This window comes from Lactuca virosa, chromosome 8, assembly GCF_052849685.1.
Source record: "Lactuca virosa cultivar CGN04683 chromosome 8, Lactuca_virosa_CGN04683_v6, whole genome shotgun sequence".
Classification (NCBI taxonomy): Eukaryota; Viridiplantae; Streptophyta; class Magnoliopsida; order Asterales; family Asteraceae; genus Lactuca; species Lactuca virosa.
The window spans coordinates 134,327,646-134,342,739 of NC_136433.1; the positions used below are offsets into that span (position 1 = coordinate 134,327,646).

The window sequence follows — 15,094 nt, forward strand, 5'->3', positions numbered from 1 at the left end:
GGACCCTTCTTAAGTCCTAGAGTCATAAAGTTTCTGGTTTGGGCGTGAATGAAGCCTTCCTTGGGTAGGAAACCCCATTTCGGGCTTGGATTAGACATTTGGAGCCTTTATAGCTATGCATGCACGTAAAGTTTGCAACTTTACGTGAAAAGCATGCCTTAGAAGCTTGGATCTGTAGTTTGGAGTCGCTGCATGGCTCAAATGAGTCTGTATGGCAAAAAGGACTGAAGGGACTCAGCGAGTCGCATGGTCGACTCGGCGAGTCATATGAAGATAGGCATGAACTCGACGAGTTGGAAGAACAACTCGGCGAGTCCGTTGGAGATTTCTATAGACTCGACGAGTCGTATGAACAACTCGGCGAGTCGGATGAGATTTCCCCAAGTTATGTATGCGTGCATATCCGTCGAGTTGCATGAAGGAAACTCGATGAGTGGCCATAGAGTTTCGATCGTAAACCGAAGGGACTCGACGAGTCGCCCCGATGACTCGGCGAGTGGGCAAGTACTTCAAGGAACTCGGCGTGTAGCCGAGGGTACTTGGCGAGTTAGGGTCAACATGGACTGTTGGCCTTGACTGATGACTTTGACTTTGACCAGGATTTGATTAGCTGACTTATGGGGGTACCTTGAAAGGTTGGGAACTTATGGGTATTTATGATTGGATCATTGATGGTTATAGGTGTTGGAGTTTGGGGCAGTGTTTCGGGAGTGTGTTTTCATGGTTCAGTCCGGCATTGCAAGGTGAGTTATCATCACTATATCAACAGGGTCTAAGGCACCAATGCCGGCCCTTTATGGTTTGTATTTGGATCATTGCATGATATGCTTACTGATTTACATCCTGGTGGTTAGGATGGTGATATGCTATGTTAGTGGTCGGTTAGGTCGATATCCTGGTTATAGGATTGTTGATATGTTTATTGATCTGTTAGATCGGCGTCCTGGTAATTAGGACGGTATTATGTTTAGTGACCTGGTTAGGGTCGGTATCCTGGTATATAGGATGATGCTATGTTAGTGACCAGTTAGGCCGGTATCCTGGTTAGGATGTTGCTATACTATATGATCTGCTAGATCGGTTTGTCTGTCTATGGGCTGTTGTGGGATTACCTGTTATATGTGCACATGGTCATTTGCTTGATGTTTGGGTTGAGGCGGTCCTGCTTCGTGCTGAAGGCCAATATATCGTACGAGCGGTCCGGATAGACTGTAGGCCCGTATGGCGGTCCAGTCATACCGAAGGCTCGGGATAGATCCAGATAGACTGTAGGCCCGGTGCGGGCGGTCCAGTCATATTGTAGACTCAGAGAGTGGACCAGGTGGACTGAAGGCCCGGTGCGGGCGGACCAGTCACACTGTATACTCGAGATGCATGGTTGTTCTGTATTTGTTGATATAATATGATTATGATTATATGAGGTTGGTATTTTGGGGGTAACTCACTAAGCTTTAGGGCTTACAGTTCCAGTTTATTGTTTCGGGTTCAGCGGAGGGCGCGGGTAGGCGAAGGCGTGACCGTACACTTCCTCGATTTACGATTATGATTTCTAGGAACTCTAATGTATGAACTATTTTGAAAACAAATTGTAATAATTGAATGGTTTCAACTGAATTAAAAAGTTTTAAATTGGCTCGAATTTTTGGGATGTGACAGATTGTAAGATAATATTGTCTAAATAAAAAAAAGTTATTATCTTTAACCCTTTGACCCGGTCAACAGGTTATCCAACTTTCAAAAATTGCATTTTTGGCCTAGATTTCAAAATTTATTACAAATTTGGTCCAAAATTTACACTTTTGGCCCTTATTTTAAATTTTGTTACTAATTTGGTCCAAACTTTACCCTTTTTGCCCAAATTTTATAATTTTATTATGAATTCATCCTAACTTTAGTTTTTTTACAACTTTTTTTCTCAAAAAATTGTTTCTAATATGTTTTTTCCTTATAACATCATATTTATACAAAAAAAAATGTATTTTCACATTAAAATCTTATATTTTCTATATAAAAACTTTTTTCAAAAGAGTAAATTACTGAAATCGTCCCTATGGTTTGGTCAAAATTACACGTTTGGTCCCTAACTTTTATTTTGCACTCGGATCATCCCCGTGGTTTGGTTTTCTTGCGTTTTTCGTCCCTCACGGACATAAAAAGACTATATTACCCTTATCTATTTATTTGAGAAATTATTTATATTGTTTTTAATTATTTATATAAATATTTTACATTTAGCAAATAAAATAAGAAATAAGTGGCCCACCACATTTCTTAACTCTTCCTCCGTGACCCTCACCTCCATCCTTATCACTTCCTTACCCACATAGTCGGACACCACCCCTTCTCCCCTTCTCACCGGAGAACTTGTTTTCTTCATAGAATACCCATCGGACCACCGTGATGATTCAACCTCAATATCCAGAATTGGATGAAGAGTGGTGATGACGATTCAAGCTTAAGATCTGATCGATCTCTTTCTCAGTCGGCCACCAGAAAATCTGTTTCCTTTACAGAAAACCCACTGGACCACCGTGATGATGCAACCTCAAGATCCAGAACTGGCAGAGGAGCTATGGTGGCGATTCAACCTCAAGATCCATAACTGGCGGAGTGGTGGTGATTCAACCTCAAGATCTAGATCTGCCCAATCTTTCTTTCTTGCATGATTGTTGTCCTAAAACAAGAACTTGATCCAGATTTCTCTTCTTTCCATCTGTGACAACCCGGAAATTTTTTTGATTTTAAAGCCCAGTCAATCAACTCAAATGAGTGTCAAACTCATTAGTACTGAGTTCTAGCCCGGTTAAAGGTCATTCTAAGGAGTTTTGAGCCTAATACACCTAAGAAATAAGTATTAGAAAGCACCTGCTAGAGACTCTGTACAACACTAAAGCCCTAAACTCCAACATGTGGAGTTTACGGCCGTAAACATGGACTTTACGGCCGTAAACCCAAGGTAGGCCGTGAACTCCACCTTATAACCTCATTTCCTTCACTTTTCTTCATTCTTTCAATTTCACCTCAAGAACACATGAGTTTTCTCTCAAGTATCATCCCGATCTTCATACTTGATCTTCAAAAATCGTAAGTGTTCTTTCTCCAGTTAGTTGTTAATCATTCTTAACTAGCTTCATCCTCATGATTCATCCATGGAAATCATGTTTTCTTAGATCTTCAAGTTTCACCAAGAACACACACCAGTGTTCTTGGCTAGTATCAATCATTTCAAGCTTCTAGATCGTAAGTACTCTTCCCTATACTTCATATCTAGTTAGGAATCATGCTTAGAGACTTGAAACATGCATTTCCCCAGGACATCTTGAGTTTACGGTCCAAGATCTTCCAGGACCGTAAACTCAATGTTGAAGCATGCATGGGCCATAAACCCTATAAGATGCAAGGAAAGTGACCCAGAACCCTTCCTTGATGATTGAAGGACCTTAAACTTCACTCAAATCCATAATGACCATGAGTTTACGGCCGTAAACCCCTTTGGGCCGTAAACTCATCAAAAGCCTCATTTGAGGTGGTCTTCCTCATACAAGTGTAGAACAAAAGTCCCTAAAGTTTCCTTAGCTTTCAAACCAACACTTAGCCATGTTTGACCATGATTTTACGGCCGTAAACTCCCTTGGGCCGTAAACCCATGACCGTAAACTCATGTGAGTGTCATTCTACCTTCCTTTGTTGAATCACATGTGATTCCAACACTTGATCAAGGTGTTTCCTAGTCCCGGAAGGTGTTTCCTTTCATATAGTTGTTTATAAACACTATATTCATGCCAATATGTGTCATTATATGTCATTTAGGACCTATTGTGTCTCGGGACTTCATTCGTGGAACTTCTCATCCTTACACGCATACCCGTTTGAATCACCCACATCAGGTGAGTTCATACCCCGTAATGAATCTTTTAACTGTTTTTAACTGTTTTAAGGGGGGAATACAAGTTGAACACAATGATAATTGTGTAAATGTTTGTTATTAAACATCTTTCAAAATGTTACTTATGTCATTTATAAGTTGTCAAAACATTTCAAAAACTCTTTTAAAGTTATGTTACTTTATAGTTATACAAAACTCCATTTTTAAAGTACAAGCATAACTTAGTAGATAAAGGAGTCTTTTCAATAACAGTCCAAGTAGAACATTAGTAAACTATAATAGGTATAGTTTAGGAGAATGCTATTCATTACTTCTAGTACAATGAAGCACACAAAGAGTCAGTTCATACATGAGTCAAACACAAAGTGAAGAGAATCAAACAATACCATACAGAACATATAGTGAAGAGAATCAAACATCAAACAATACCATACAGAACATATAGTGAAGAGAATCAAACAATACCATACAGAGAGAACACACAATTACGAGAAACAAACAGAACGTACAATATACAGTACAAAACAAACAAGTTAGGTTGCTATAGCATGAGAACACATACATGATCTAATTATACCAATGAACCACTAACTCATTGTTTTAAACAAAAGGTGATAGTTATATTGGGTATACATGATCATATACTTTAATATGACTTACACGGCTTGCAAGAATTTGTAGAGGTCGCGTTTGGTTCCTTTAATCTCTTGACAGGGAGAGCGTTTAGTAGGGGTTCTAGCCTTCACATTATAACCGTAATAAAACAAATATGTTTTTAGGTTATTAGTACATCTGCATGTCATTATAAATGACAACTGTGTACTTACATTTCCCATTACTTTCATAAAGTGACAGTACCACTTGAAAGTCAAACTCAAACTATTTTCGAGTCAAGATAGTTATAAACTAGGGAAAATATACATTTTTACAATCGACAAACGGAACAGTCGAGTCTAGCACGTAACAGAAGATGCCTTGGTAGAAGGCTACGTTTAAAAGAAAGGACCATAATGCTAGTCTTATGATTCCTTAATGTATACATCACAGGATATATATATACCAATAGAGTCCGACAGGTAATAGGATGTGTGCTCTCCGCTTCATTTCCTGTTCCTTGTTTGGTTGTGGGCTTGGAACGAATTTACCTAATCTATTTTCTACCCGATTCTATATATATATGTATGCTTATTATACATTAAGTCATCATAAGGGTACCAGGTATGGGTCAGGTTATAGGACACAGAGTCAAAGCACAGTTTTCTAGTACAAAACATACTTTCCAAAATCAGTACTTTTGGTATTCAAAACTAGAAACTTCCCAGTAAAGGGTTTAATCCATTTTATTAAACCAGTACAATTTAAAGGACCTTAGGTGAGTAACTCTATGATACCTTAGTTTATACACCATGTTTATATATAAAACTAATACCCAATAGGTAGTTGGATGTGTGCTTTCCGCCTTACTCCCTGTTCCTCGTTTGGTTGTGGGCTTAGGGCAGATTCACTCAATTAACTTTCTATCCGATATTAGATTATATATAGCAGTATAAACTAAGCTATTATAAAAGTAGTCACTGTGGTCACCATTTTATTATAAGAAATATGGGTTTTCTTAAAGAATTTTTCATTAGATATAAAGGAACCATTACAACTAACTCCATGAGTAACAAGTGTTTACACTAGGCTAATATACGACGATGATCTAACAACCAATGGGATGTGTGATATCCGCCTTAATTTCTGTTCCTCGTTTTGTTTGTGAGTTTAGGGCAGATGCGCACAATCGATTGTTTGTTTACTCTGAGTCTTATATAACTCGTATCCGCTTAGTACCCATAGAAAGGGTTGTAGTGTCATTTTACTTAAACTTCCATCAAAGTAAGAAATATAGGATTTTCTAGAGGAACAGACGAACTTTTCAAAACAGAACTTACAACTTACAACATTTTACAACTACATGTTACAACTACATTTTCAACACCATTTTACATCTACACTTTCAACAACACTTTACAACTTACTCACATCACTAAAATCTTATCAACTCACCAGCTTAATTGCTGATCAACTCTTTCAAATAACTTGTATTCTTAGGAGACTATTAGACAGGTGCTCGTGCTGGGGATTCAGAAGATGGAGCATTATAGCTTCAAGTCTTGTTTTGTTATTTGTGTATGAATTCTATGTTTTGTGAACACACACATTGTAAACACTTTCCTTCGAAATGAAATGGTTGTTCATTACTTGCTTACCATATACATATCTCATGATACTAAACATGACGTCCTCCACCCCTGAACGATTCCGCCGTTCCGGTTTTGGGGTGTGACATATTGGTATCAGAGCATTGTTTATAGTGAACTAAGTATATCAACCGATAAAAGATATACAACTATAAATACAATGGGGCTTAAGTGCTCTGGATAATGATATATTTTTAGAATATAACTATGGGTTATAAAAATATAACTACTTGCTTATACATGTACATAATAGAACTAGTGTCACGAGGAGAACAGAACTAAAGTATTTAAAGGTTGGGCACTGTCGTCAACCTGAACAGTATTTAATCATAGCTAGGATCAATATAGCCTGATCAACTATATTCATTCGAGATGTGACCGATATGTGTTTGGGAATGATGTGGTGTTGCAACAGTGTTAAAACTTACTTGAACACCAGTCAAGAGAACACCAGAACAAGTACATTTAGAGTTAGAATACCATATGAGTATTCTATGATACGATAGCGCGATAACGAGTTTAGAACATACCAAGTACATTACGGTAAAATACTATAGGAGTATTTTAGTCCATATAAATAACCTATGTGATAACTTAAGAGACCCTTACGGATAGGTCTATAATCTTGCAAGGTATATTCCTAAAGTTTTATATATAATCAAGATCTTATAGACTTAGAATCTGTGGTCTACGCTTCGCTATCCATTCCTCTTAAGGGTGTAGTTTTGGAGTAGGATCACTTATTCGAAGGTCTATTTTAATCTTCAATTATATACAGACTTGTATACCTTGTACAATTATAGGAGGACCCCGTAAGGATCACCCCATAAAGTTACCTTAAAGCTCATAGATTCTTTAGTCACTTTCATTCTTGCACGACAAGCCCAGATAGATGTAACCACTTCCTCATAGTAGACAACAGAAGAGTCCAGGAGGAACAAGAACAATTTCATGAGAAGTTTTCAAAGAGGGATCAACCGAAGTAACCAAAACGTCTTACACGTCACACTAATAAATAATAATCTGGTTAATTTAATGAGCGAGTGGAAACACTGCTCACATTACATGTTAAGATTATTTTCTTACATGCAGCTGGTAACAGTTATTCAGGAAACATATATTCATTCGAGGATAGTTATTTCAAATTCATAGAGTTTATTAGGTATAGACTCTTTTATGAATTATTTCTAGAACCCTATGGAAGTCAGGACCCGATACACCCAGAACTAGGATAACCTTTTCTTTTCAGCTTTCGGCTCGTGTCCATTGCTTTAGACTTATTCCGTCTCATCTTTGTATTCTTTTAGCAAAGATGCCTCCTCGCAGATCAAACAGACGCACTACTCCGATAACTCCAACGCCACCTCCTTCGCAAATAGATATGGCAGCTATAAACGCTGCAGTGGCCGCGGCTGTGGCAACAGCCATGGCTCAATATCACACCATCAGTACCAGCGGAGGTGAAACGCCTACTGATTCTACTCGAGGTGAGGTCCTCGTGAGCTCAAGAGAGTTATCCTACAAGGACTTCACCAATTGCCAGCCATTGTCCTTTAATGGGACTGAAGGAGTCATTGCCCTCATGCAATGGCTCGAGAGAGTTCTCCTACAAGGAATTCACCAATTGCTTACTACCTCAGATCACGTTGCCCAGTCCATCACAATCGACCCTGCTCTTGTTGATACTTCTGATCGTTGCTTCTCCCCCCGGTGTCGCACACACTTGCACCTGACTTCTTCCCAATTGCAACCTCTTAAAACTTACGGGCAGCCTCCTATTCCCCTTCTGGTCTGGTTGACGTCTTCTACACACATCTCATGCGCACACTCTTCATTTAGGTGCAGATCTTCTTCCTTTATGGAATTGATTGAGCGGTAAATCGATTTTGCTTATTTGAAATTGTTCATATCAAAGTGATATTTGGGGTAAATCGATTCGGATTTTTGGGGTAAATCGTTTGGATTTTGGGGGTACATCGATTTGGAATTTTGGCTCTCATCTTTAAAAATGTTTTGGTTTTGGTGTTGGCTTATTCTTGAAAGTAGATGTATAATTTCGGTTTGCTTTTGAAAGTTCAATTCTAATGTTTGTTTCTGTTGGATCAAAATGAATTAATGCAAGAAACTTACCGCCTAGATTACCCTTCAACAATTTCAACTCATTGCTGTTATGTTTTACTTTTGATGTTATGGAGCTTTGGTTGGTTTTGTTCCTGAAAATTCAAGTTTCTATTGGTGATGTAATTGAATGTACAATGCTTTCATGTGAACAACACATTAACATGAACAAATCAAAGAATATCACATGAAATTGAAGAAAGGGAAAATAGGAATAGTTGTATTTTATTTACGTGATGCGTGAGTGTGTGCGACACAGGGGGGAGAAGCAGAGATATGAAATATCACACAGGTTGATCATAACAGGGTGTGATGGACTGGGCAACGTGAGCACCAAGGGCAATATTGTCCATTCAAAATGTTTTTTTTTTAATTATAATAATTTAAGATTATGAAAAAAATATAAATCAATAAAAACTATCAAAAAAAATCGATTTTGGTATATATGATATTAAAAAACATTGAGAATGGCAAATACGATATTTAGAGTTTAGGCCGGGTATATACGATATTTAGATGTTTAGCAAGGGCATATATAAAATTCTACATTTTATTATATATATATATATATATATATATATATATATATATATATATATATATATATGCCAAATGGCACACAGCTATCTTTTCTCTTTAATTCTAATGATGTCTTGTGGTATTGTTAAAATTCGTTCCCATTAAATTTATTTAAAAATAAAGAAATTAAATATCCTCCTATTTTTTCTTCCTACCAACTCTTCTACCCATTTAAATGATGACATGTGTCACGTTAATATACTAAAATATAATTAAATTTCATTAAATGAGCATTAAATGTTACACATGTCACCATTTAATGGGTAAAAATGATTTGTAGGAACAAAATGTAGGAGGATATTTAATTTCTCTTAAAAATATAAAATAGATAATGGAAAAATTATTATTCAAAATTTACTTCCTTATCTATATTTTTTGCTTTTATAGATAGGTTGATTAATATTGGTTATTAACATTTAATGTAATAAATGTGTACAAAATTTTTGTTGATTTACATAAATTAGGATACCAATATTCAGTTTTAGAATTTTATCCTTCATTTTCCAATTGATCATTTCACAAATTTTCCTATATTAAATTTTGTTTTTATTATTATTTTTGGATGACAAAATTTTTATACAAAACTCATAGCAAGGAGCTAAAGACAAAAACATAACAAACAAGACAGAGTTAAAACACTGCAAAAGGAAAGTTACACCAAACATGCCAATTCAAAGAATTCTCTTTCCATCTATTCTTAATCCATAAGAAGGAATTTACCTTAATCTCTTCTACCACCTGAGAGGGGAACAAGGAAACGTTGTTGAAAACCTTGTTATTCCTAGCTTTCCATATGAACCAAAGAGAAGCCAAGAACACATCATGGGCCATTTTAAGATGTTCCAAATTAGTGATGAGGTACAAATATATATATATATATATATATATATATATATATATATATATATATATATATATATATATCACACCAAGTACCAATAAGATTCCAAACCTCCCGAACCCAGACACAATTTAGTAACAGATGCTTCGTATTCTCATCTACAAGATTGCAAGAATTGCAAAGACTAGAATCAACAACTACCCCTCTTTTAATGACTCCCAAAGCTTGCGTAGAGTGAAAAAGATCCAGAAGTATCGGCGACCCATACCCATTTATCCCCAACAAGGGGAAACACAAGCCTCGCTAAATCCGAAATACACCTTTGAAGTTCATCTAACTCACAATCTGTTCTCGGTCGCCTTTTCCAACACCAATTCCAATTCAATCTACTCTCACAGAAACTAATTCGATCAGCCACCTTGCAATGGTTATTGGAATCTAGACCAAACAAAATAAGAAATTTATCCTTGAGTCTATCTGCCCCTAACCACCTATAAAACTAGAAATAAGTTTGATCACCAGATCCCATAATCTTTTTAAAGAAATCTTGCAGATTAATACTAACTTCTGAGAAGCTTGAAATGGAGCTCACAATATTTTTCCAAACAACATAAGCCCCCAATTTAACTAGAATAAACTTCCAGATTCGATTTGAACCATACAAAGAGTAGATAACTTTTGTCCACAAAGAGTTTGGGTCCGATTTAGCCTCCAAAACCATTTAGCGATTAGAGCAATATTCGATGCTCTACCCATGCTCTTAGGAGTGAGAACTTTGTCCCACGCAATCCAACAAATTTTAGAATTTGAATCTTTTCCACACCAAAGAAAGTTTCGTCTGAGTCTTTCAAGATCTTCAATTATTTTTAGAGGAGCTTTGAAGATCGAAAATAAATAGAGAGACAGGCTACTTAAATAAATTTATCAGGAATCAAATTAAATCTAGTAGTTGTATAATTATTAATGATTCCCTATAAATTAGTTCTCATACTTTCGAGATTATAGTGTTTCCAAATTCATTATCACTTTATTACAAAGATGGAAATAGATAAAATTTTCGAATTTTATTCCAAGTTATCAACTTTCAAAATTTTGTGATTTTAGTTTTAATCAGCATTATATATATATATATATATATATATATATATATATATATATATATATATATATATATATATATATATATATAAGGTTCCCAACTTTTGTAAATTAGTTATCCAGTGTGTGTGATTTCTCTTTGTATTTTATATCAATACTAGATTATGATTCGCGTTAAATGTGGAGAACATAAATTAAATACATATCACATTAATAGGTGACATTGTCTTTGGTGGAATTTCAATAAAAAATGTTAGTTAGATTCATTTTTAGAGTTTTTGAACCAAATTTGTTAAATAAAAATATTAAATATTTATATTAGAGCAATTTTAGTTTTTTAATACAATATTTTTTAACATAAATGATCCACGTGATCTTTGTTTTATCACGACATGATGCGACTCCTTGATTAAAACATGTTGTGTAGTAGCTTTATGAATTGACTCTATTCGGTGTACCAACCCCCATGGAGGCTCATATGACTCTTTTCATATTGATCATCTAAAACCAAAAGCAACAATAAGTTGTTATATGTACTAGCAACCTTAAATTCTGGAAAGAAATTCGATAAACATTACAATTAAAGTGTATTGCCATTACCATAAACATCAAATTGAGACATTGTAATTTGGTCAATTTCTAAAGTATTTTTTCCTTATAAGATTTAAAATATGATTTTTCAGGCTACACCCAATCACATATACATATATTTAGATCAAATAAATTATTACAAAAAAAACATGTTATGAACAAAAATATAATATTAGTTTCATAATTTGCCAAATGTTAACACTAATAAATAATAATGAACTTTCACAAATCTTGCATTTTGGTCACCACATCCAACTAACAAATGAAATTCAGTTTAGAGGATTGATTCAAGAAGTGCATCCATGACTTCTTGTAGCTGAATTTGGGGAAATCTTAAGACCTACTGAAAACGAGGAAGCGGTTTGTGATAAGGGTGAGCATTTGGACCGGATCGGACCAGCTCTTGGACCGGAACATTTTAGGAGAATATTGTGGACCGTGGATCAGACCGGATGATACTTACCGGGTTTAGGTCTATGTCCGGGTTTTCCGGTTCTTGGACTCGTTTGGACCGATACAACTTTACATGCATACGGTACAACTTGTTAAAACGCGTTTTTGGGTTTGATATAACTCGTTAAAACGAATATGTTGTTGGGTTTGATACGTCACAACTCGTTAAAATAAATACATTTTAGGTTTGATACGGTAAAACTCGTAAAAATGAATATGTTTCCGTTTCTTGTGCCATTTGGACCGGTCAAAGTTTGATTGCTTATACTTTATACCATTTGTTTGAATGATTGTAACTCATCGAATATAACACCAAAAGCAACAAAATTATAGTCTAAAATCACCTACAGATTCTAAATTACATGTTGAGAAAAATCGCATGTCAATCTGACTTAAAACGAATGAGATATTATTGTATAAACAATTTCACAAAATACAAAAGTTTAAATTTCTTGTTGAAAAGCTGAAATACTTCAGCTTTGATATCTCATCTTTGAAGGATTGTAACTCATCGAATATAACACCAAAAACAATAAAATTATAGTCTAAAATCATCTACAAACTCTAAATTACACGTTGGAAAAAACCACATATCAATCCGACTTAAAAAAATGCGATATGCTTGTTTAAAAAATTTCACAAATTACAAAAGTTTAAATTTCTTGCTGAAAAGCTGAAATATTCCAGCTTTGATATCTCATCTTTGAAGGATTGTATCTCATCGAATATAACACCAAAAACAACAAAATTATAGTCTAAAATCATCTACAAAATCTAAATTACACATTGGAAAAAACCGCATGTCAATCCGACTTAAAACAAATGTGATATGCTTGTTTAAAAAATTTCACAGATTACAAAAGTTTAAATTTTTGCTGAAAAGCTGAAATATTTCAGCTTTGATATCTCATGTTTGAAGGATTGTAAATCATCGAATATAACACCAAAAACAACAAAATTATAGTCTAAAATCATCTACAAACTTTAAATTACACGTTGGAGAAAACCGCATGTCAATCCGACTTAAAACGAATGAGACATGCTTGTTTAAAGAATTTCACAGAATACATTTTTTTTAAATAAGCCGGTCTAAAACCGGTTTTTAACCGGAACCGGGCAGACCGGACCGGTTTTGCTTAGAACCGAGAATCAGCTTGGGGGGTCCGGTCCGGTCCACAGGTCCAAATGCTCACCCCTACTATGAGGCTATGGTTGGTTTCTGAAGGGCAATAAAAATTCAAAATCGTTAACACATCTTTCCTACCTGCTTCAATTATCAAATTTAGATCAAACTTGTCAAAATCAAATTACAAAAAAACCCAGATATGTAACCTAGCAATCAAACAACATATTTTTCATAGAAATAAATATCTCAAATCTACAATTTACACTTTATATAATATTCTTAAATTATATCTTACATTTTCATCTTTAATAGTTACTAACACCTATTTCTACCCTATTGTTGTGACATGAAAGAACTATAGAGTACACACATGCTTAATCGTACCGTCAACAATCAATATTTTTTTTGAGAAATATTGATATAAATTTAAATTATATAATTAAAAAAAGTAAAATGAAATATGAGGGTAAAAATAATCCAAAAACTATTTGACATAATGTATATTTCATAAATGAAAGTTAAGTATGTAAACTTCATCTACTTGTTGGAGATCAACAATAGCATGAAAATCAAACTTATGAAGGAAATCGTCATTTGCAGAGTAGATGATGGAGGACAAAGTGTTGCTACAATTAGCGGATTTGCTTTATGGACTGGCTTTGGCAAGAAATCTTAACAATAAAGAAGATGTTATTTTTGTTGCTTTAAAATAGGATCATTGATGAAGATCCTAGTCATGGTGAAGCATTTTGTAACGGAGAACCGTTCTAAAACGATGCATAATGAAGCTAGTATAAATGTATATTCATTTATAGTAAAAGGAAGAATAATATTTTGAAAATTTTCAAGGTGTAAGTTGTTAATCAGAGTAATGAACATACCTCTATAATAAGATATTTTTCCGCATTGAATAACAACTACCATAGGAGTTTGTTTGTTACTTTCCAAATAGTTAGCAAACTGTTATGCATACCCATCCCATAGTGTTATATTTATTTGTTTGCTTCTACAAAAACCAAAGAAATAAATAAATATACAATATAAAATGACATTCTAAAGTAAAATTTGACACAAAATTTTGAAAAGTAAACATACTCTAGATCTTCCAAGCTCAAATTGACTCTCTTTGATAATTTATTTTTCTTGTTCACAAGGGTTCCATTGGGAAGCATCTCACAACATCTCCAATAACATCTATTATATAAGATAAAAAAAATGGAAAATTAGTATAAAAGTTTCGGTATGGTGAGAGATGGTAAATAACATAATATTGTTATATAATTCGTTAGATTGTAACATATAAACTAACCAACATGTGTGTTCTTAACAAAGGCACCATCCAAAATGGCGTTGAAGTTTGCAAAAGAGAATCCATAAAGTGATCCAGTCCACTCATTGAATGGTGTAACTTTGGTTGTGATATAAATATTGATTTTGTTTTCATTATCAACAAAACTATTTTTGTTTTGATTAAGACCAAGTTGTGGATTTTGGATGTAGTAACAACCATCCTCATGAATCAAACTTTTAAATCTTTCAACCCATCTATTAGTAACCTCTGCCTCGACCTTCCTTCCCTAAATGCACAAAAAACCAGTTTATATATTGTTATATGTGGTTAGAATGAAATTGTAAGAAAATTCATAAATAAAAAAAGTTGTTATTACCTGTTCATCAATGATAATCATATCAATTTTGTAAGTCTTTGTTGAAGATCCATAAGCAAGATGTTTCATGAGACAAATTATTCTTACTCTCATGGTAAATTGACATTTTAAAGCATCAAGTTGGTATATAAAGGTAATGTTGCTTTGAGCCATGTTCATGTTTGTGAAAAAACTAATGATTGTTAAACACATGTGACCCAACCAAGTAATATGGATCGGGTAAAATAGGCAAAACAGGAACACTTCAAAATCATAGGTTCAGAGTGAAAATATAGTTTTAGGGACAAAATTTATAACTTTTGACATAACTCTAGGACGCCGGATGTAATTTAGTCTAAAACATATAATGTAGAAATTTTTTTGTATGTAAACAAAATCAAAATTATAAAAATAAAATAAAATTCTTATCATCCAAACATGAATGATGTTATATACTTTTAAAAAACCTCGTAGTGAAAACCTGGCAATAAAGTAAGGTATAATAAGTTCTTT

General features: G+C 34.4%; 1 protein-coding gene across 1 annotated transcript; it reads right to left on the reverse strand.

Moving 5' to 3' along the window:
* Nucleotides 1–14,082: 14,082 nt before the first annotated feature.
* LOC145130867 (uncharacterized) lies at nucleotides 14,083–14,695 on the reverse strand. Its single transcript, XM_079065623.1, has 3 exons — nucleotides 14,603–14,695; nucleotides 14,245–14,512; nucleotides 14,083–14,129 (listed from the first exon to the last, which is right to left on the reverse strand). Exons 1-3 carry the CDS (start codon nucleotides 14,693–14,695, stop codon nucleotides 14,083–14,085), a joined length of 408 nt encoding a protein of 135 aa, XP_078921749.1.
* Between the last annotated feature and the right edge of the window lie 399 nt (nucleotides 14,696–15,094).

What these genes read in the sequence shown, in the direction of transcription:
- LOC145130867 (XM_079065623.1), bottom strand. Translation starts at nt 14,695, where the DNA reads ATGAGAGTAAGAATAATTTGTCTCATGAAACATCTTGCTTATGGATCT. An exon ending in TGATTATCATTGATGAACAG is followed by an intron (nt 14,513 to 14,602) that starts GTAATAACAACT and finishes TTGTGCATTTAG; the next exon opens with GGAAGGAAGGTCGAGGCAGA. An exon ending in TGTTAAGAACACACATGTTG is followed by an intron (nt 14,130 to 14,244) that starts GTTAGTTTATAT and finishes CTTATATAATAG; the next exon opens with ATGTTATTGGAGATGTTGTG.